Source organism: Podarcis melisellensis (assembly GCF_964234715.1).
Source record: "Podarcis melisellensis genome assembly, chromosome: 2".
NCBI classification, from domain to species: domain Eukaryota; kingdom Metazoa; phylum Chordata; class Lepidosauria; order Squamata; family Lacertidae; genus Podarcis; species Podarcis melisellensis.
This window is the reverse complement of record NC_138529.1, coordinates 13588874-13610481: the sequence shown is the minus strand read 5'-3', so window position 1 is coordinate 13610481 and position 21608 is coordinate 13588874. Positions and strand designations below refer to the sequence as shown.

General features: G+C 44.0%; 1 protein-coding gene across 2 annotated transcripts in view; it reads right to left on the bottom strand.

Annotated features, from left to right (window-relative positions):
• Positions 1-15658: 15658 nt before the first annotated feature.
• ANKRD52 (ankyrin repeat domain 52) overlaps positions 15659-21608 on the bottom strand; it is a 51110-nt gene continuing 45160 nt past the window's right edge. Inside the window, exons 26-29 of one of the 2 annotated variants that reach the window (XM_081898539.1) lie at positions 21093-21175; positions 19264-19355; positions 18995-19071; positions 17196-17332 (exon numbers count right to left, since the gene is read on the bottom strand). In XM_081898539.1, the coding sequence (XP_081754665.1) occupies positions 19004-19071; positions 19264-19355; positions 21093-21175 (243 nt within the window). In that variant the 3' untranslated portion in view covers positions 17196-17332; positions 18995-19003. Of the gene's footprint in view, positions 17333-18994; positions 19072-19263; positions 19356-21092; positions 21176-21608 lie in introns of both variants that reach the window. The other variant, XM_081898538.1, reaches the window with a different exon arrangement.

The window sequence follows — 21608 nt, the reverse complement described above, 5'->3', positions numbered from 1 at the left end:
GTGTAGGAAAGAAAAGGAAGCTCACAATGTGTTAAGATGGAGTTGCACAATAAGGGCTATTTGCTCTGGGAAAAGAGGGAAAGCGGTCTCTCCTGTTTCCGTGGAGGGCAAGTAGCTGAAATGGAGGATGGCCTTAAAGGCAGCTCAGAAAAGAGGAAAACGTTAGTGGGTCAGTTTCACACTTAACTTTAGGGGCATCCCAGTGTCTTTGTTCATCCAAGTTTGATATTGGTACATGACTTAAGCAGAATATCCAATACAGTGATACCTTGGGTTAAGTACTTCATTCGATCTGGAGGTCTGTTCTTAACCAGAAACTGTTCTTAACCTGAAGCACCAGTTTAGCAAATGGGGCCTCCTGCTGCTGCTGCGCCGCCAGAGCACGATTTCTGTTCTCATCCTGAAGCAAAGTTCTTAAACCGAGGTACTATTTCTGGGTTAGCGGAGTCTGTAACCTGAAGCGTATGTAACCCGAGGTACCACCACAGATGGCCCAAGAGATTAAAAACGAAACATTGACTCCCAACTATTATTAACAGTTCTCGTTTTGTTAGATTTACAACCTGCCCTTCACCAGGTTGAATTAAAACTAAATCGAAACTAAATCATGGGGCGAGACCTGGCAAGGATATAGCACTTTGCCCTTGTCCCCAAACGTGCTAAGCAAACTGCCTCCAATTCTGTTCCAGGGGAACGTTCCATTGTGCAGCTTCTCTGGTTGGAGGCAGCATGCTTCCGAATACATTGCTGGAAAACTGAAGGAAGAGGTCATATTTGTATGTTTCCCATAGGCATCTAGCTGGCCGCTGCAAAAACAGGATGCTGGACTATATGGAGGCACAGGCCTGCTCCATCGGGGTTCTTCTCGTCTTCTTATGTCCTTCTGTTCATGCAATGATCCAGATACCTCAGGCTCCCATCCTTAAAAAGGAGTTACTTTAAGTACAGGTGAAACTCGAAAAATTAGAATTGAGAGACCATTTAAAGGCTCAGGAACCCACTGCAAGTGTTATGGATTGAATAGCTACTGCACCTTTTCACAATAATCTAATTTTCTGAGATTGTTAATTTGGGTTTTCATCAGCTGTATGCCATAATCATCACAATTATAACAAATAAAGGCTTGACATATCTCGCTTTGCATGTCATGAGTCTATCTCTTATATTAGTTTCACCTTTTAAGTTGAATTACTGAAATAAATGAACTTTTCAACGATGCTCTAATTTTTCGAGTTTCACCTGTATCTTTCTGGACTTCAAGGGCCCAGTGTTTTATAAAGCAGAAATGGGCAGTGGCAACACCTCCTTGGCCTAAGCAAACCAAGATCAAGAGTGCCTTTCCCTGGCTGGAGGAGGTGTGTTTCGTGGGCAATAAAGACAGGTAAATCATAGAATCATAGAGTTGGAAGAGACCACAAGGGCCATCGAGTCCAACCCCCTGCCAAGCAGGAAACACCATCAGAGCACTCGTGACATATGGTTGTCAAGCCTCTGCTTAAAGACCTCCAAAGAAGGAGACTCCACCACACTCCTTGGCAGCAAATTCCACTGTCGAACAGCTCTTACTGTCAGGAAGTTCTTCCTAATGTTTAGGTGGAATCTTCTTTCTTGTAGTTTGGATCCATTGCTCCGTGTCCGCTTCTCTGGAGCAGCAGAAAACAACCTTTCTCCCTCCTCTATGTGACATCCTTTTATATATTTGAACATGGCTATCATATCACCCCATAAACCTCCTCTTCTCTTCAAAATGATTTGAAAGCAGCCATTTGAGCCGCATTATACAATTAGGATATAAAACGCAGGTGTGGGATCAAATTTCCCCCCCTTCCCCCCCCAGTATTTCCATTATCCTTACCCACCCACCCCCAGCAAATATCTGGAGACAAGGTGGGGGGGAAAAACGAAGACAGAGGCAGATAGAAGCAACAGCATTTTAATAAACATAATTGATTCAAAGCCACAATATGAATAACAGGACCTGGTCGCAGCATACATTGTAGAAAATAGATCAAGTCTGAATGCCTTTGTTTTTTTATTTATTTTAATTTACTTAATTCCTGGTTGACCCCCCTCCCTCCCTTGCCCTAACCCCAAAAAGGTGATGCAGAAATTCTGAAAATGCATATTGTAACATCAGAGACAAAAAAAAAGGTAACCAGTCACTTGGGTTCACATCAGAGGGGCTTATACAAAGGTGGCTTTCACACTGCGCAAGGGGTGTGTGTGGACAAGGGGGGTGGGGTGGATGGCTTGCGGTAGCTCTCGTTTTCTTTATTGGTCTCCAATATATACTTATATAGAAGTTCGAATATAATTTATTTACTTCATGGAACAACCAGGCGGGAGGAAATTGTCGGTGGCGGGTTTGACAAGTCTGCATTTCCTTCTAGGAACCGAACGTAGGTTTATCCTTTTTTTTGACACACAGGCAAGTGCTTCATTTTGTCAAGAAACACCCCCCCCCCAACTGAGGAGTAACGGGGGGGGGGGCGAGGGGAGGTAACGGAACCACTGAGAAAGGTGGAAAGGTGAGGGGCCAAACAGAAGCGGCTGCAGCCTCTGGGCTATATATATAAGGTGGGATGTAGAAAAAGATTCACACTTTGATTGCACATCGGAACACATGGGTGGGGGGGACCCTCTGCTGCATGGAGGCTGGAACTGACCACTGGTTTTTGTGTGTGTGTGGTATTTGCCTTGGAAGTTCCCACCCCACAAGACACCTGCTGCGTGAGCGTTTTGTTTCGAGTTTATCTCTTTGTGCTTTAAACCAGTTTGAAGGAAGATCGTGTACCTGCAAGCAGGAAGGTAGGCCTGTGAGCTGATCTGAACGTGTCTTTTCTACCCCCCACCCCTTTTTAGTCTCTTCTAAACATTGGTCCAAGTTCTCCACTACTAACAAGACCACGGTGCAAAGTTAAGCCTCGCTGCCAACAACTGTGGATCAATAGGCCAATAGGTTGGGGGTGGGTGTTTGCTTTTTGGGGTGTGTTTGGAGTGGGGGAGTGTTTTGTACGCAGCACTTCCATTTGCACTCCCCGCAGCCATTCTGCAAAAAGCAACGCTCCCCCGTCCACCCTTTCAAGCTTGCCTAAATAAAAACAAAGGCATACCTTTTATTTTTTTTAAAAGAGTCCTCCTTACCCAAATAACTCCCAATTAAGGCCCCTGCCTCAAAGGAGGTAAACATGGCTGCATGCTGGTTTTGATCAGCAGGGTTGTAGGTTTAGTGCTCTGTAGGAGAAATCACAAGTACTCTTCTTCCCCACCCGACCCCAAACTTATTGAACAGGAAACAAAGGAGATCTTTTAAGTGTGAGATGTTGATTTGTGACCTCGCTTCTTCTATCCCCCACCCAAATTTACGCTTGCTGAAGTTATCACAGGAGGAGGAAACAGACCAAATACAGAGCAAGGAATGTATTTTCCAGTGCAACTCTCTTGCCCTATACAGCTTTCTTTTTCCTTGCATGGATTCCCATGTCTGCCCTTAGTGTTTTAAGATGAAGAGCAAGGAAGGCTTTTACAGTGCCCAAGCCTGCTCCTTTTTTTGTTATTATTCTTATTGCAAGAGGTAGGTAAGACCACCTGCTCTCCCCCTCGTCCCCTCTAAATTAATGTCTGAAAAGGTGACAGAATCTCACATCAAGACATGCCCCTTCCTAAGCAAGGCATTCTAAATATGATAGTTATTGCAGAGCTCCTCTGCGCTTGGTGGGGCAACCCTAAATATAAATACACGTTTGGCCACTGGCCCGGCAAAATAAAATCAAAGAACTAAAGGCGCGTCTGGGCAGGTATTTGAGGTGGTAGAGTCACAGCAAGGTCAGCTGGCCAGCAGGGCTCTAACACAAGAGAGAGGGAGGGAGAGTACAGCGTTCTACTTCCTGGGATTCTTCCGAGAGGCAGTGCAGACATTGTACTTGCCACAGGGATTGCTCCCTTCTAAGCGACATATCTCAGGGGTGGTGGCAAACTGACCACTGGGCTTGTGTGTGAGAGAAGGGGACAGAATTGGGGGGGAAAAGGGTAACTGTAATCTGCCTCTGGTCCTAGAACACCTGCAACTCATTTTACTGAACACAACACGCACACAGAGTAAAGTGCTCACACCTAGGGCAGACAACGTAAGGAGGAGAACTGGCGAGTTCCACGACTCTTCACCAAGTCCACTCTTTCACACAGGTTCTGCTAAATTGCTGGTCCCCTTGTATCTCAAAATCCCTATGCCTGTGGCCCAGAAAGGGGAGCACTTTAACGGGGAGAGGGGGCACGGAAAGGAAGAAAGAGGGAAAATGTGGAATATCACAGCCCAATATCAGTTTTACTGTAGTGCTCAGCCAAGTGGCCTTTGCAAGCTTGGGACGCCAGGGTGTGTTCAGATGTCAGCTGAATACGATAAAGGAAACTGAAACTGAAAGGAAGCCTGGCAGAAGACTTCTGAAGTGGTACCTTTCTCCCCCACGGCAAGCTCCCTGAAGAACAGGCACAGCAGCAAAAGCAATGCTCAAGTCTTTTAAATAAAGGGGAAAGTAACTGGCCCTGAATGCGGTTAAAGAAAAGGCTGTGGAGGGTGCTGATAGAGAATCAAAACCTCACCCCAAATACAGAGATTAACCTAACAGAATGCTGAACTGAAATATATATTCTTCTCTGAACACCTTTAGGATTTGACAGGAACGACAAGCATTAGAAAATTCATCCCACTCCACAAGAGGCTTCCTCTGGCAAGCAGCAGTTACAGGTCAAGCAGAAAGAATACTGTGCTGCCTTCCCTCCACTGTAGGTGAAAATTATACCGACTTTCCCTTTGGGACCTTATGGGCCCTTGGAAGCTGCAGCCAAAGGGCAAGAGTGTTCTATACCCCTAACCCTCTCCCCCGCTCAGATGCACGCCTTGCCACTGGGGAGAAAAGGTGGAGCAAGGACCAGAAGCACAATGAAGAGGCTCATGCAAACATACTCCACTTAAGTCACCCATTACTACGAAGACCACCACAACGTACTGGCTGTACCTACCTCACACAAATACAAACACACAATTAGAGTGCCCCTTGAGTGACACACACCATCTGTGTGTCCAAGTGCAAAGTAATCTTTTTGGAGGGGGATGGAGGCAACTGTTAAGAGGGGGAACACAACTGGAAGAATGGACAAGGTCAAAGATGCAAAGAATAAGTGAATAACCGGGGCTTCCAAGAACGAAACCCTGACTGGGAGTGAAATTAGTGCTCATGTCGGTCTGACCACCATCCTTCAAAATCCTTCCGTTTACAGCTAAGCCCCCCCCCCCCACTAAACACATTCAAGAGTGCAAGCTATACAACAGGCTACAAACCCTCAACACAGTAACTGATTTCCCTCACCCAACCCTATCCCACCCCTTTATTGCTGCTCCCAAGGAAGAAATTTGTTTTGAAGCACAGGTAGTTTTTGAAGTGCCCGCAGGATCAGAGCCAACGAGTATTGCTATAAGACAAGCACACACCCAGCAAAACAACAGCATGGACGCTCTCCGAGCAATGAACAGAACGTAACGAAAGCAGCTCCTGCTGGTCTTCAAAAGAATCGCCGCCACACGCTCCAGCTCAACAATTTGTGGCTTCAGTTGCAGACGCAGCATGGCCAAGCAATTCAAAACACAACATGCAACAGGAACGCTAACGATAACACACACACGCACCCCCCCCAAATTAAAAGACCACAGCTCCACCTCAAGAAACCTAAGCAACAAATGCAGTTCATCAGAGGTGTTTATGCAACCAAGGCAAATAGATATTGTTTACCTGCTAAGCTCTGTGTCAAGATTGTCAAAATGGAGTCCCAATCCCAGTTGCAAAGCAAGACTATCAAAGACAGAAATATGAAGGGCACTGGATCACATGTCCAAAGACAATTAAACTACAGCAGCGTCTCGTTGGTGCAACATATTATTTCCATGCAACATATAGTGCAGAAACTCATTCATCCTGTTTTCCGGATCACCCTGATTTTGACAGTCCCCCCCCCCCCGGCAAAAAAAAAAGAGGTTTGGAAATGCTCTACTTCACATTTTGCAGATTTTAAAACCTGGGACAGTCTTTCCCCAGTCTGGAAGACAAGTGACTGTGTGAGCCAAGGCAACCTGGTTCTCTCCCAATAACTTGAGCTCCAAATGGTATCTTTTGCTGGGCTCTACTAACTTAAGGAACAGTGAAAAGTCGTATAAGCTGCTCCCCGATGACGGCTGCATCCCTGCATCAACCAACTCCCACCAGATCATCACAGCATATATTCCTTTCTTATGTGCATCAACGTTGCACCCGAGGCCTCAAAGGATTTAATGAATTCTTGCGGATGGTACCGGTGAGAAGGAATGTGTGTGCGGAGATGGCAAGAAGGCAAATTCGCTGCAAGTTAGCCAGCTGGGCTCTGACCCGGAGTTACTGCCAGGTTCTTATGCTAGCGACCCTGTTGTGGAAAAACTTCTGTTTGTGCTTAATTACCATGGCCAGCGGAATTGTGCCAAAGATACGCAGGAAGGAGGACCATGTGCACTCTGAAAACGGAAATCTCTCCCTCACAACCAGCCTTGAGCAAGTAACCAAATACAGTGGGCAAGAGCAGAACAGAAAGAGTCCACTGGGCCTCCCACGGCATCAAGAAAATACGTCAGAATGGAACATCATGGCCCAGAAGCAACCATTACAATCTCAAATTCCTTCCAGTCCTTCACAACAAGGCTGAACCAGTTAAGCTGGGAATTGTTGATGAAAGAAGCTGGCCTTTGCTTCTCTTGTTACGCCCAATTAAAGAGCTCAGGAAACAGCGATCATTTCCTGTTCCCATTTGAAAAGCCACCATTTGAATAGAAGGACCACAACATGCATATGTAGAGAAGCTCTACCCTATCCATTATTTGCCCAGTGTTAGCTCCTACCCTCCAAGTGGAAACAATGAGAGTTTGTCCAATTACACTGTTGCTCTCAAGTTTTACACATATATTTTAAGTCGCCTGCAAATATTGGAATTGCAAATGGATGCCACTAAGACTGAGATACTAGCTTAGCAAAGTATTAATTAATTGCAAACAGATCTTTTTGTAATGGAGAAAGTTATGAAAGGAATTAGATGTTTTGCAACCATAGAAAATCAAGCATGGTACCCCTTAACTGAGTGAGAAAAGAGGAGGCTATTAAACTAAGGACAAAGAAAGAACAGATCCACTAGTATCATCCTCCAGGAACAGAAGAGTTTTTGGTTTGAAAAAAGGAGGATAAAGACTATACAAAGGAAAGGTCAGAAACTGACACAAAGCTATATTTAGTGCAATTTTTAAAATTCTCAATCTGTACAACACACACTCATGACATCAAGTCACTGAGGGTAACAGGTGGGTGGGGAGGGATTAAACAATTAATGCACAACACATTAAACAGATGCACAGAACCTTAGCAAATGCAGAAGCAAGAACACTTTCTGTGTAAAGTTCCTTTTTTATTTCCGAAATGTGGGAAATGGGGGTCTGCATGCAAGGAGGTTTCCCAGGTACTAAAGAAAGGAAGTGGGCTGCCTTGGGATAAGAGCTCCGAGACAATAAACCAGCACGAGGACACGAATGGGCAAGTACAAAGCATATAGCATACCCTTTCTGCTGGCTGCGCAAAGACTGACTGAACCTTTGGTTTCCATCAAAACTGCAGAAAGGAAAATCTGCAGGCACTCTAGATTGCAATGTTATTTAAATCCACATGCAAAAACCGCTGCATCTATTAGCCGTAGTCCCCTAAGCATGACAAGGAACTAAACAATTCTGTTGTGATGAAGGCAAGTCAAGCACTGGCACAGTGTCCAGAAACGGTGGAATCAAGCCTTACTATTCAACATCATTGAGATGGAAGAGGAAGGTGCTTCAAACTAAATGCATTAAGAGGAAGGAACAGTTATACAAGTTGTGGGAACAGAGGAGATGGCTAGATTGGGACATAAGAGGCCAGATAATAATTTGTATTTCTTCACTACACCCGAGATGCAATATACTCAGATTGTTACGTTGACTTAAATCATATGCACTTCCTAAGGCTTTACATCTAAGGGGAGCTCAGTTTAGGAAGCGAGCTTGCATACAAGATGCAGAACTCTGTGTGTGTTTGTGTCTTCAAGATAAACCCTAATCCCCCACCCTGTTAAATATTCCTTTATGAGAGGGAAGAAAATAAAAAAGCAAGAGATCATCGATCAAGGGGAAGGAGAAAGGCCAAACTTCTTTAGGCCCAGAGCTAGAGAAAGAGATGCACCTGGATTCAGGTGTGAGGCAGGATGGGTGAGGGAATGCTGGGTAATACGTGCCCAATTTCTGAGCATAAGGCCTTCTGATAAGAACGCACCTGCCCATTGATCCTTAGAAAAGGGCTCCTAGTGGATTGTGAGCTTTTCCACCGCAGGAAGATGGAAGAGCAATTGGTCTAATTTGTTTTATCATCTTGCAACGTGCTTCTTGAATGTAAACACAAGTTACGTGCTAGAGGTCTAAAGCTTCTGGAATGATTTATTTATTTAAAGTTATTAACATTTCGACACCATGTCCGTTTCTTATTTAAAACAACCTTCCCGGCAACATCCCCAAACAGCTAAAGGATCAGAAGCCGGCGGGGGTGTCAAAAGGGGAACACCCAGAAGAAGGGGAAGGGGGAAAGAGAAAGAGAAAGCAATCGGGGGACATGCCAGGAGAACACATTTGGCTGCGTTTCCCTCAGTCATCTGCACAAGGGTCAACATGCAGTAGGTATGTACAGCGCCTGGGCCAACTGAAGCTCATCCAGTCCGTAACAGGAACCTTTTGGCAGTTAACCATGTTCAAGACACAAATGCAAACACAAGCAGCCATTTTGGGTACGTACCTTCAAGCGGACCAATGAAAAATGCCTTTCAAAAATACTACACAGTAGACCGTTAGCACTCTGGTTGCCATAATGCCCTATTTGCTTTTCGGTCTGCAAAGGTTTCCTCTCCTTTCCAGTTAATGAGGGGTGGCGTTTTCTGGTTTCCTCCTTTTGGAAAGCTAGTTCTTTGATCATCTGTATGTCAGTGCAAAAAGGCCTTCCATTCCATTTCATACCCCCTAGCCTATCCGCAGCAGCCTTCTCAAAGGTGTGCCGTGACTGCAAGCAGTGTGTCTTCAGTACACAAGAACAGACAGGGACCTCCTCGCCACCTGCCACCTGAATTTGGGCACCAGGCTGCCTGGGCTCTGCTGCATGCAAACAACGGAAAAGGCTGGCTTTCTCTCTCCTTTTGGTCACTTGGCAACGCTTCGCCTCTCCCCCTCCCACCCAGAGTGCGCACTGTTCATTCTTTTGTATTCTCCCCCCTCCCCTCCGCTTTTGCCTAAGACATCCACCAACTGGCCAGACAACACATTAGTGCAAAATACAGGAATTAAGGCAATGCCCAGAAAGTGAGAGCCTAGACTTCCTTCCCAATGCAAGTATCACAGGCTTGTTCTCTAGGCTGCAACATGGACTTTGGGGAGTGCTGCCTCCCTGCCCTGGTTGAAATATGACTATATCTACATCAAAGGAAGGACTATTGGAGGGGTTTCATTCATTTAGCAGGAGCCAGGTGTGTTTTGAAGGATGTCGTAGCTACATGGGCTCTGGCAGAATCCTAATCTACCAAGTAGCCAGACTTGTGTTTCATTGCCCGCATGATCACGCTGACTGATCCAATGTTGGTTTTACCACACTGCAGCCAGGACAGATCTGGGCAAAAAAAGTATTATTCTCCCACGGAGTGGATGAACAAACACACTCAACACACATACAGATCTACAACCCCAAGCCAAGAGACGATGCAGGAGTCGCTTCCAGAGGTCAAGTCAATTCGTGCTTTCTCCTGAGGTAGTCTCTAACTCTGCTGATGGAAAATCTCCAATTGGAGGTATGATCTGTAGCTCTGCTCTATACAAAATGCAGCAATCACCTATGCAAGTCAGACAACTTAAAAAAAAAACCACACACAAACTGAGGCAGTACATCAAAATGCAACAGAAGTAGTAACCCGAATTAAAAGGCTATCTCCTGATGCTTTGCAAAATGTTTGGTCTTGGGGGCTTAATCTGCCCTTTGGGCAAAAGTCATCCTCTTTTTTCCAGTTTATTGCCATCGCAAGCAGTGATGTTTGCTGGTCCTCCTAATTAAACACTAACTTATGAGCACAGATGTCAATGGCTTGTCTTTGCTACTTCCAGTGTAATTAGCATGAAAGGAAAGCCTTTCACTTTCACCCTCAAGCCCTTACAGAGCCCTAAAAGGGAGTGGTGAAGCGACAAGCGAGAGCACCTCCAATTCACAGAGAGACAGTCCGTGTCTATACACTGCCTGTCTGGTTGATGTCTGAAGAGGATTTCAAAGTCTCACCACCTTCTGGAAATGCTGGTCTCATGAAAAAGGGAAAATACAATTCGAGGTTATTCATGGAGCGCTAAAAAGGTCTTACTTCCAATCAATTCAGGGGAGAAACCCCACAACTCCCAAAGGTTTTGAGAAGGCAAAGCAGGCACAAGTTGGCATTCTCAACCCTCCCGTGCCATCCTTTACAGAAAACAAGAAAGCTGGACTTTTAGAAAGAGCCACACGTGGCTGAAATTGCATACTAATTTTTTTTGTTTGTTTAGAAAAAAGTTTACTGCCACCCATCGTACACACAAGGCTCGGCTAGTTTCAAAGGCTTTCATGCAATTTTGCTTTATTATATTCAAGTTGTCAAACTAATAGGATTGGAGTTAAAAGTAAGGCTATTTCTCTCTCTCTCTCTCTCTTTTTTAAAATCCTTCTGTCTTTGCACCAAAAGTGAATTTGAAAAGATGCTTGTCACACACAGATGCACACACGCAGACACACAAACACACAAACTGGAACTCTGACACACAGAAGAGGAAGAGTAGTTTATACCTGACTGGTGATGAGGTCTGTCCTATCTTATTCAAAAGAAATGTTTATGTGCATAATATACATAGGTGCAGCATTTACACATAGGATACTGAAAAAAGACACCAAGAACTTGCTACAGATGCCTTGAAGAGTCCTTAAAAATTCATTTCCTGCCCTCCCCCCAGATTACCTTCTTCCTCTTGTAACACCAAGGACTCATTTTTGACCCAATATTCATGATTCAAATGTAATCATCACTCCAAGGTTCACAGGAATCCCTAATACCCATTAATGTCCTTCTGGCTTAAGCTGGGAAACATTTTTTTTGTTTAAAGCACATCCCCACTGTCACTTTTTCTTCTTCCAGCTAACATGGACAGTTTTCAAGAAATTAAATTGAGCAGAAGCTACGTTTGATTTTTAAAACGCTGCATGCTCAATATTGAGCATCCTGAAAAATTCAAGTCAAGGGAAGATGCTTTAAACAACTGAACAATGTTTTCACAACTGTGTTCCCAGCACAGATTCTCACCCACCTGCCCACCCCCTTTTCTTTTCCTGGACTTGGAAGGGGGGGGGGGGAGAAACCTCAAGGCAAAGGCGAGTTGGGCTTATAGTCTGAACGGATTGTACAAGATGGTACATTTAAGTTGCAGTTTAAAATGCCAACCCATTCACATCAATGCGTCTGGCCAAGGAGGCCCCCTGCCAATCCACTGCACATTGCAAGGGATTCTGGGGTTTGGGTCTACTCTCAAGTTCACACTCTGCATCAGCTGACCCCGCTGGGCCAATGTGATGTCCTGCACAAATGGAGTTAGCCCTAAAAGTTTCTCAAGTCTTCGCTGTAGCCGAGTAATGTGGGAGAAGCTCGGTCGTGGGGAGCAAGCTGCCTCTCAGGCACTTTGCTGTTACAGACCTTCTCATAAGGTTCCCCCAGGCTCTGTGGAACACAGTTTGAAAACCACAAAGACTAAAACTGACTGCATGCAGGGATTTTGGATGCGAACTGAGATATGATGTTCCGGAACGTATGTAACCAGTCCACTCAGAATTCATGTCTTACCTTAGAGCTGAATGTGCACTCTTGGGGTGGGGTGCCTATACTCCATGATTCCACTCACCTTTTCGGGGGCAAAGGAAGCTTACAAACGATTCAGAATTAAACTAAGGAAAGGTCTCCTAATCTCCAGCAATTTGGGGAACAAACAACCAAAAAGAAGCAAAAGAGAACAGCATCATTTCATCAGGATTAGTTATTTCAAATTCAACCAAGTGCCCGTTTAGGAATAGAAGATCAATTTATCGTTTCCCAGTACTTGCCCTCTACAAGGACATTTACATTCAGTGTTTGTCAATAGTTATATGGCTCAGCCGGGCTCCCTGCGGGTGGCCCTTTTATCTAACAATGGCAGTGCAAATACACTTGTCAAACTGAAATGTATTTGTGCTGTTTTTTTTTTAAACACAACTTCCCTTTGTTCATTAATTTTCCAGAGACATGAAGTTAATTAAAACAAAAACCAAAAAAACTGCCCTCCCACCCCATGCGAAACAAAACAGAAACCAGGCTCCTCCTGGTCCCCCCTTCCTTGTTTGCTGGCCTTTCTCCTATGGGTTGCTATAAAGAGGGGGAACGAGACCCTCGTGGTTGTTGTTTTTTTTTAAACAAAAGTGCTTATTTTACTTGTAAAGCAAGTGCTTTGGAGAAAGGTGGTTGGAGAGAAACTTCCTTGATTGGCGGGGTTTAAGGAGGGAAGCCCAATGATTGCTTTTGAGACAAATGAAGGGAAATGGAAAGGTGGTGCTTTTTGAGGTTCGGAGAAAGATGCATGGTCAAGACCGAGGCCATTCCTAAGGAGGGAGGCAACCGGGAATCAACAGCCAGCAAGAACCTTCTGCGCAGGAAAACAACATCCCGCCTTCCCCTCTCCCCCAACCCCGTGTAAAATACTGCACATCTTTTAAGCCAAATGTGTTTGCAAAATACTGGGCAGGAGGAGCAGGGGGAGAGAAGGGGAGAGAGACAGCAAGGGGGGGAAAGGAAGTTTGCCTCCAGCCCTCTTTTACAATGCACTAGGGAAACCGACTCTCATCTTAGCACAATAATGCAAGTTATTACCACCAGCCACTTCGATTATTACTTAAAATTGTCAAGCTGTGCTGTCAAAATGTACACGTTACAGTATTAAAGGAGAACAAGACTGGCAACTCTGCAACAGAACTGGCCACGTTTCGCTGACACCCACCCGATGCCTACCTTCCCTTTCTTACAAAAACAAAATTAAAACCCCGCAAAATTTATTCTTAATTCACGTATGCGCTGCTGGAATTTTTCCACTCCATTTTCTTAATCTTTTTTTTTTTTTAAGGAAAAGGAAAAAAGAACAGGGGCAAAATTGAACGTAAAAAAAAAATATATTAATGCATGATGCTACAGAACTAAGAACACAGAAGCCCTTAAAGAGATCACATTGATTGTCATATATTGAACTTTTATGTTGACATGTGAGGAAAAGAACACATTATCAGCATGTTAGGTACTATTATTATTATTAATTTTTTTAATAAAAAAAGATCAAGTGTCAGTTCATCATTTTTCCTCAGCTAATAAAAGAAAACGTGCCTAACAACCCTCTACAATCCTAATAAAATAAGATAAAATAAAATAAAATGCAAGCACAATCCATGTATTACTAGGGCTAGAAGATTCCCTCATTTTGAAAGGCTTCTTGAAAACCTATACTCATGTCTGCTCCTCTGTCTCTCCACATCCCACATTGCCATTTCAAAACAGTTAAAATTTGAGATGGGCACATCTGATATTCAAGCAACTATGCTACTGCCTAAGGAGCCCGATTTCCTGGGCTCTATACATCTGTAACACCCCACAATCAATTCCGCCAGAGTTTTCTGTGGAAACAGGCACAGCAACAACCCCAATTGAACAGGCTGTGCTTTCTCAATAGGAATACGCATTCCCCTGGGTTAACAGGAAAATGGTATCTGTTGCCTGGTATAAACCTGTGAGCGTAGTCTGTCACATCCAAGGGATGAGGGAGAGGGTTTAGGTCTTTCCAAATTGCAGCGCAACCATTACGTTTCCTCCCTACTGCCCCCGTTTCTTGAAAATACCTCAAGGCCCTCCAGAAATGTTTCTGGTCTGTAAAGGAGGATTAAATTTAGCCCTTTTTTTAATAAAAGAAAGTGTGGCTTCAGACTTAATTCCCTACAACTTCCCTCCCTCCCTCCCTTCCTCCCTCCCCTACCCCTGCCATGGCCTGGCAGTTCAAAATTAGGCCTTTAGAAGAAGTTACAAGTTGCTAGTACCTAAAAAAAACAAACGAACAATGTAAACAAGGTGTTTAAAGTTATTTTCAGCTCTCCCTCTCTACAAAAGTAGTGAAAAGGACCTTCCTGTATTGAAAAAGTAGGGGACGGGGAGGAAAGGGGGGAAACTTTCATTCAAGTTTTGTTCACTTCTATTCCAACATGAGGTATTTTGGTGTAGAAAGGTTAACACTTTCTTTCAAGGTAGAGAACTTGGAGCAACTGAGGGCAGAGAAAACTAACCCGACCGTAGTGCAGCTAAAATAATAATAATAATAATAATAATTAATGGCCAATCTGCAACAGGCAGTTGCTGTGCTTTTTGGCAAGTGCATTAAAACCTTAATACGCTCATATCTAGCAGCTGCGGTGAAAAGATCTCTCACGATTCCTTGGGCATCAAAGAAAGAAAAAAGCTAAGCTAGTAGCGCCCTAGTCTTTGTGGAAGGCTTTGTTGAAGGAAATGGCTGGGTTCGTTAGAAGACTAGAACTCGCTACCTTAAGGCCCCCAATTTTTGCAACCTATCCGTATGCAGCAAACCAACGAGACATGCAGCTGGTGCTTGAAGAGCTGACTCAAGATGATATGCAGTGGTCTGTGGGGAAAACAAAAGTCCATTTGGTGGGGATTAAACAAAAAAAGAAAATGGAGAACCTCTCTTTTAAAAATGCACTGTTCACCAAAGGACAACGTTGCAGCTTCAGTATTTGGCTCTAGGAGTTTGGCTTTGGTATATTAAAAACAGTGCCAAAAGGGAAAGGGGGGTGGGTGGGTTTTCTCACTTTAGATTTCAGTTTTTGCCTTTCTTGCGTCAGGATTAAGCTCTGCTTAAAATAATAAAAAAAGGAAGGAAGGAAGGAAGGAAGGAAGGAAGGAAGGGAGGGAGGCCATGGAAATGGCACTGGTGCCTATTCTAACGTCAGCGGCAAATGAAAAAGAAGAAGAAAGAAAGAAACGAAGAGACTGCTTTCAGTTTTAAGTTTTTGGTTAAAGAAACAGTAATTCGTTTTAAACCATGAAGCAGGATGGTTCAAGCACATACCTGGCTCATATTTTCTCCTTAACAGTCTAGCTGATTCCCTAAGGAGAAGCTGGTTGGGGAATTACGAGCCCTAACAAGCTCACTGGTCCAAACATGCAATGTTTTGGGAGTAATTCTATAGGCACCAGCATAGCACTGCAGGACTGGGAAGGAGGTGGAAAGAAGATTGTTGGTTTAAAAAATAAAAGTGTGCCCTGGCAGCCCTCAGCCGATTGCTACATCCCAATCTTTGGCTTTGAACGTACTTGTGATATGGTATATATATTTTTTGTTGTTAGTTTCTACACATGATACAATTTACAGTACAAAAAAAATGAAAAGAAAAAAAACCAAACAGTGCATACACTCAAAATGCGTAAAACCTGCATTTTTATAAATATATTTTTTAAAATAAAAAACACACACGCTTACGCACACATACACCAACCCCACAGGCATCCCTACAAACACCCATGTGCACATTGTCCTAATGAAGCCTTCTGGATGGCATTCGGGGGTATAAATACAACTGCAGGATTGTACAGTTCTGAAGTGCGCTGTTTTCCTTAAAAAAAGGTGAAACTTGCAGAAAGCTCTCTCTCTTTTTTTGCTATTTTTAAAGAAGATAAATGCTTGTTTCTTTATAAATAATCTCTTTTCTTTAAAGCAACACTGACTTGTCTAAACGGGGAAAACACTGCGCAACACACCGAGGGTGGGGTTTGCGGGGAAGAGAACCGTGAAGGAAATTCTCTTTGGGGATCCAACGTTTTGTAACCCTTCCCACCCCCTGCCTGCCTCAAACAGAAACCAGTCTCCAAAAAGAGAAAAATCCCTAAAGTGCCTGATATGGTAGGGATGAATTCTGGCAGCGCATACGCAAGTTTTGTCAGAGAGGACCGCGTCAGCTGGGCAACAGCACCCATTTTGCATACGAGGGAGTACGAGCTGCCTAAGGTATCATAGTGTCCCAGGTACAGTAGTTCTCAATTCAAGTGTTTTCACTGGAATCAAAAAAAAGGGGGGGCAAGCACAACAAACAAAAATAACCAAACGAACAAAAAGAGAAAGGAGCAGTTATAGTGGCACTTTGCCGGGAGCTGCTGCCCTTCTTGGCGGTCCCTCGTTTGTCAAACGCCTAATGCCAAATAAAACTAAGAGGTTCAGGGCTTCTGCTCCCTGCCTAGAACAGCACGACCCACAAAATTTAACGTTATCAAGTCAGGCAGCACACAGAAAGTTACCACAAAGCGGGAGGGAGCCGGGCAGATGGTAAGGCTAGGACACCCTGTTTTAAGAGCCTGATTTTTTTTTTAACTTTTTTTCAAATTCAGGCCCCTCCAGTCGTGTGATGTGCTCATTAATCGGCACGCATCCCCGCAGGAAATTAATTTGGCTTGGCCCTTCCTTCAGTTCCCAGAAGCGGCAAGCCAGAGGAACTGGAATTTAAACAGCTGGCCGTTCCCTAAATCTTACCAAGGCCGTGGCCTCGGAAACAAAGGGCGACAGCATTTGGGCAGGTTTCTGTGCTAATTTAGACTCAAACAGAACTGTTTAAGGTATTGCAAATGGACCGCTGTGGATTTGTTTTGAGAGCCACATTGCTTTTTGTTAACTTTGACGGCAAGAGATGCCAGTGGTGAAAGCAAAGGTCTAAATAGGAAGCAGAAGCCAAGACCCCCGCCCCTCTCTTTCTTTTTTGGTACCTAGGCCATTTTGGAAGGCCCATTCCAGTCTTGTTCTCCTTTAAAGTGTCCTATATTTATAGAATTCCTAAATAAATAGAAGATATTAGATCACCCATCGTGGTTTGTTTGTTTTTAAGCTACTCCGAGTAACAGCCATCTAAGCCGATGGCATTGTGCCTATCCTTGGTGTAGGGGCAGCTGTTGCCGTTGGGCAGGGCACTACAGACTGCTGTCTTGGCAGCAATACTGCAGTTCTTGAGGAGGTTGAAGCTGAAAGGGCTGATGGCGTCTTTTGGTGGAAAAGGCTTCATGGTGGAAAGGATAAGTGCCAGGCAGTCGGCCACGTCCTTGTTGGGGGCGCAAGCCAAGGCTGGGGTATGGCCTGAAAAACAGAAACACAAACTCAGTCCCCTAAAAAATAATAACCCCCCATTCTTGGGCAACCCGCCCCCCCAAAGCATCTTTTCCAAGAAGGGTTGGACAACCTGTTCAGCACATAACACCAGTTGTTTTATCATGAACTGGCTGCTGTTTCCTTTTATAAAAACTGGCTCTTCCCCTCCCCGGCCCTCAGCATAAAATACCATATTTTTCGCTCTATAAGATGCACCAGACCACAAGACGCACCTAGTTTTTGGAGGAGGAAAACAAGAAAAAAAATATTCTGAATCTCAGAAGCCAGAACAGCAAGAGGGATCGCTGCGCAGTGAAAGCAGCAATCCCTCTTGCTGTTCTGCCTTCTGGGATACCCGCGCAACCTGCGTTCGCTCCATAAGACGCACACACATTTCCCCTTTCTTTTTAGGAGGGAAAAAGTGAGTCTTATAGAGCAAAAAATACGGTAAGTGGCGTAATTGCACTAGTGCTACAAGTAAGCCGTGTTATCGCTGCTCTGGTATCTGCTGGACACAGACTATGTGAAAGCTCCTTGCAAACTACTCTTTGTGCTATCCGAACACCACCTGCACAGCAACTCTCTGTACTCCTCTCTCTCTCTCTCGGCGTGTATGTATGCAAAAAGGAGTGGTAAAACTCAGCCCGTGACCTGACCCACTCAAGAGATCATACTCTGTGGATACATTTCCATGCCCCCTTTGTATACACAACTCCTGCTTAAGAGATACATTCAGACAGAGCACAGGAACTCCCTACAGATGGGCACCATTTCTCTAAGATCCTGAGAGGAAATGTTACGTTCTGGTTGTTGCGCATCCTCAGTGGTTGAAGCTCACTTTTCCTACCCCACCAACCACCTGCAATAGAGCACAAGTGTCAAGGGATTCTTTGGACCAATGGAATACAGTGGTACCTTGGTTCTCAAACGCCTTGGTTCCCAAACGCCGAAAACCCAGAAGTAAGTGTTCCGGTTTTCGAACGTTTTTCAGAAGCCAAACGTCTGATACGGCTGTCGGCTATTTTTTCTTGGGTGCCTGCACCAATAATAAGCTGCGCCTTGGTTTTCAAACATTTCAGAAGTCAAACAGACTTCCGGAACGGATTAAGTTTGGCGCTTTTGTTTTTGCTATTTGTTTTGCGTTTCTGAGGTTTTTCCGGTTAATTTGTTTTGGTGACTGTGTGGAACCCAGTTAAGCTACTGATTGATTGATCCAAACAATGACCATCATCAGTGCAAGTAAGAGAAAAAAATAATTTAATTTTTTAATCATCTACAATACTGTCTTATTTATTTTGTAGTACAGCACATTGATTATTGCTTTAATTTTATGGTTCAATAGTCTCCTTAGATAGCAAAATTCATGTTTAAAAGTCTGGAACAGATTAATCCGTTTTGCATTACTTTCTAAGGGAAAACGTACCTTGGTTTTGGAATGCTTTGGTTTTGGAACGGAATTCCAGAACGGATTAAGTTTGAGAACCAAGGTACCACTGTACATCAAACTTCTGAAATTTCATCATCCTGCTTTGATAACCATTTTTAGAGCGCCATCAGCGTAATCCTATGGAACTTGGTGGTTGCTCAAATTCTAAAGGGCCACCTTCCTCCAGCAATGAAAGTGTTAAAAAAATAATTGAAAAGCCATACATTCCTGGTTCAGCTGCACTGTGTTGTGTCACACAAACACCACCAACCCACCAGCCAACAGATTAAGAGCATGACATCTGGAGTGAATGGAAAGGGAACAGGAAGGAGATGGTCTCACACCATTTCAAATAAAAATACAGAACGTGTGTAAACATGAACACCCCCCCCAACCAGCCTGCCCATGTAGACTCAACAGATTTTGCCAACATATATACATGAGCATCTGACCCTGCTCATCCGGAAGGGCTTCCAGGTGTGAAAATACGCACCTTCTTCATCCACAGCAAGCACAGTGGCACCTCTGCTTAGCAGAGCCTGAACAACAGAGGCCAGTCCATTCCGGGCTGCAATGTGGAGCGGCCTGGGAATGGCAGGAAGAGAAAAGGAAAGGCATTACTGGATGAACCTTGGGAGAGGAAGTGAGAAATGCGTCTCTTGGAAATGAGGGCATTCCCAAAGTTTATCTGACTCGTGCTCCAAGAGAGGAATGTAGCAGAGGATTTTCGCGTAAAACTCTTGTTGGGAAACTGTGTACGTGCAAATACTCACACAGTCAATTAAGGTTTGGCAGACAGCCAGAAGGCAATCTGAAGGAGTAAGTCTGCCTGGTGATAACAGACATGAAGGCCGCTCCCTGATTGGTCAAGCTCTCTAAAGGGAGTGATAATTAATGGCCTACTAACTGGAAGGTGTTAGTTCAGTATTTCAGTGTTCAGAGTTCTATATCAGTGTAGGAGTTGTGAGTCGCGTCAGAGAGAGCTAGCAGAAGATCCATGTTCTGTTCCTGTAAATAGTCCACTGTATATAATAAACACCTAACTACAAGTTCTTGGTTCCTGTTTCGTCTATCCTGTCTGCAGCCAAGTTGCCAATTGCTTCCGTGGATTCTGCGTGTACTCTACTAGGTCTGGCTAAGCTCCTGCAACTGGTCAGAAAGTTGTGAAACACCAAATAGGTTTTACCAATAACTCCGGCCCTCCAGATGTTTGGGACTACAATTCCCATCATCCCTAGCTAACAGGACCAGTGGTCAGGGATGATGGGAATTGTAGTCTCAAACATCTGGAGGGCCGGAGTTTGCCTATGCCTGATGTAAACATTTAATTCTGTGGGCCAAATAGATCTGTAGTCCATCCTGCAATACATTCTGTGAAAGTTGGAAAGGTTTTCAATTTGCTTTTTGCAATGTGTTCATTCCAATAGTTTTCCAAAGCGTATGGCATTAAGAGCCCCCTACCCACCTTTCAGTTCTTTAGGGAAAATACGATTCTGGATTACACTTCTATGGGAAATTTTGCTCTGGGAATTTGTAAACAGAATCTTTTCCACAGTATTGGTGGTGATGCAGCAGAGGGACCTCCTCTTCAAGTGAGGTCAACCAGGCTGCAATCTATCACTGTTTTAGACTCAAAGTTTAAAAATTTCTCATCAAGCCTTTCAGATTTTTGATACTAGACACCATGACGCAGTGTATTAGTATTATGTATATGTAACTTTCTATCTGTATAGTTATCTTTGTTATCTTAAGCAACAAGCACACCCACCTGATTTTTATATTACTCTTAATTGGCTTGAGCTCCTAATGATTGCAAGGGTAGTAAAGATTTTTTTAAAGAAATAAATACAACCAAGCACAAGACTTCTCAGGCTTAGTGTGCTGAGGTTATTCAGACCCTGAGTATATGGCTCCGTGACAAACTTCCATCAGAAGATCTCTTAGTTCCCCAACACTGAGGAGTTACATAACAAGAGTTCTGATTTGTCAGCTAACCTAGCCTCCCCTTTTCATGCAAGAAAGCTCATACACTGAGTATCTCCAAAGAAGATGAGTGAGGCATGAGATCACACCACACACATTCCTGGCTGTAAAATCCTTTAAGACCAGGAGCATCAAAATAAATGCTTTTCTTTTTCCAGGTCTACTCACAGATGTTGAACGCCCATCCAAATGCAGAAGACTTTTTTTTTTTTTAGGGCCGACTAACAAGATGCCTACCCTTGTCTCATTGCTAGGAATGTACTTGGCAAGAAGGAAAACAAGGAAAGGCAGGGGGGAACCAAACAGTCTCTCGTTTCCACCAGCTGCACAAATACTCACATCTGCAGAGCACTGTTAGTTGCATTGATAAGGCCAAGGTCTTGGGTTTCCCCCAGAATCAACAAGGCACACTTTTCATGACCCTGGAAAGAAAAGGTAATTTATTTAAAGGAATGATTCGTTTGGAAGGCAGGTGCCTTTCTTAAGCAACACCCCCTTTCCCAATCTCCACGCACAAATTCCATCTAAGTACGGCTTGCTATGTTGTGCAAATCGACGAAATTATGGTCGTTATAATTAGAGCAAGCTTGTAAATGGGAAGGAGTAGCTTTTGTTGTAGCTGTGCTGTTCAGCTTTTTATTTTAGATGCTTTTTAAAATAGTGGTTTATAGATTGCAATTGTTTTACTGATGGTTTGTTAATTATTCTATATGATGTATGCGGCATTTGCGAGGTTCTGTTATGCTCCGTTATGTCATTTGAATGAAAAGAAACATAGAAATATAATAAAAAAGTGCAGGACACATAAACCCATGAGGAAAGGAAGAATTCTGAGCACGCAGCAAGTGCTTCTGG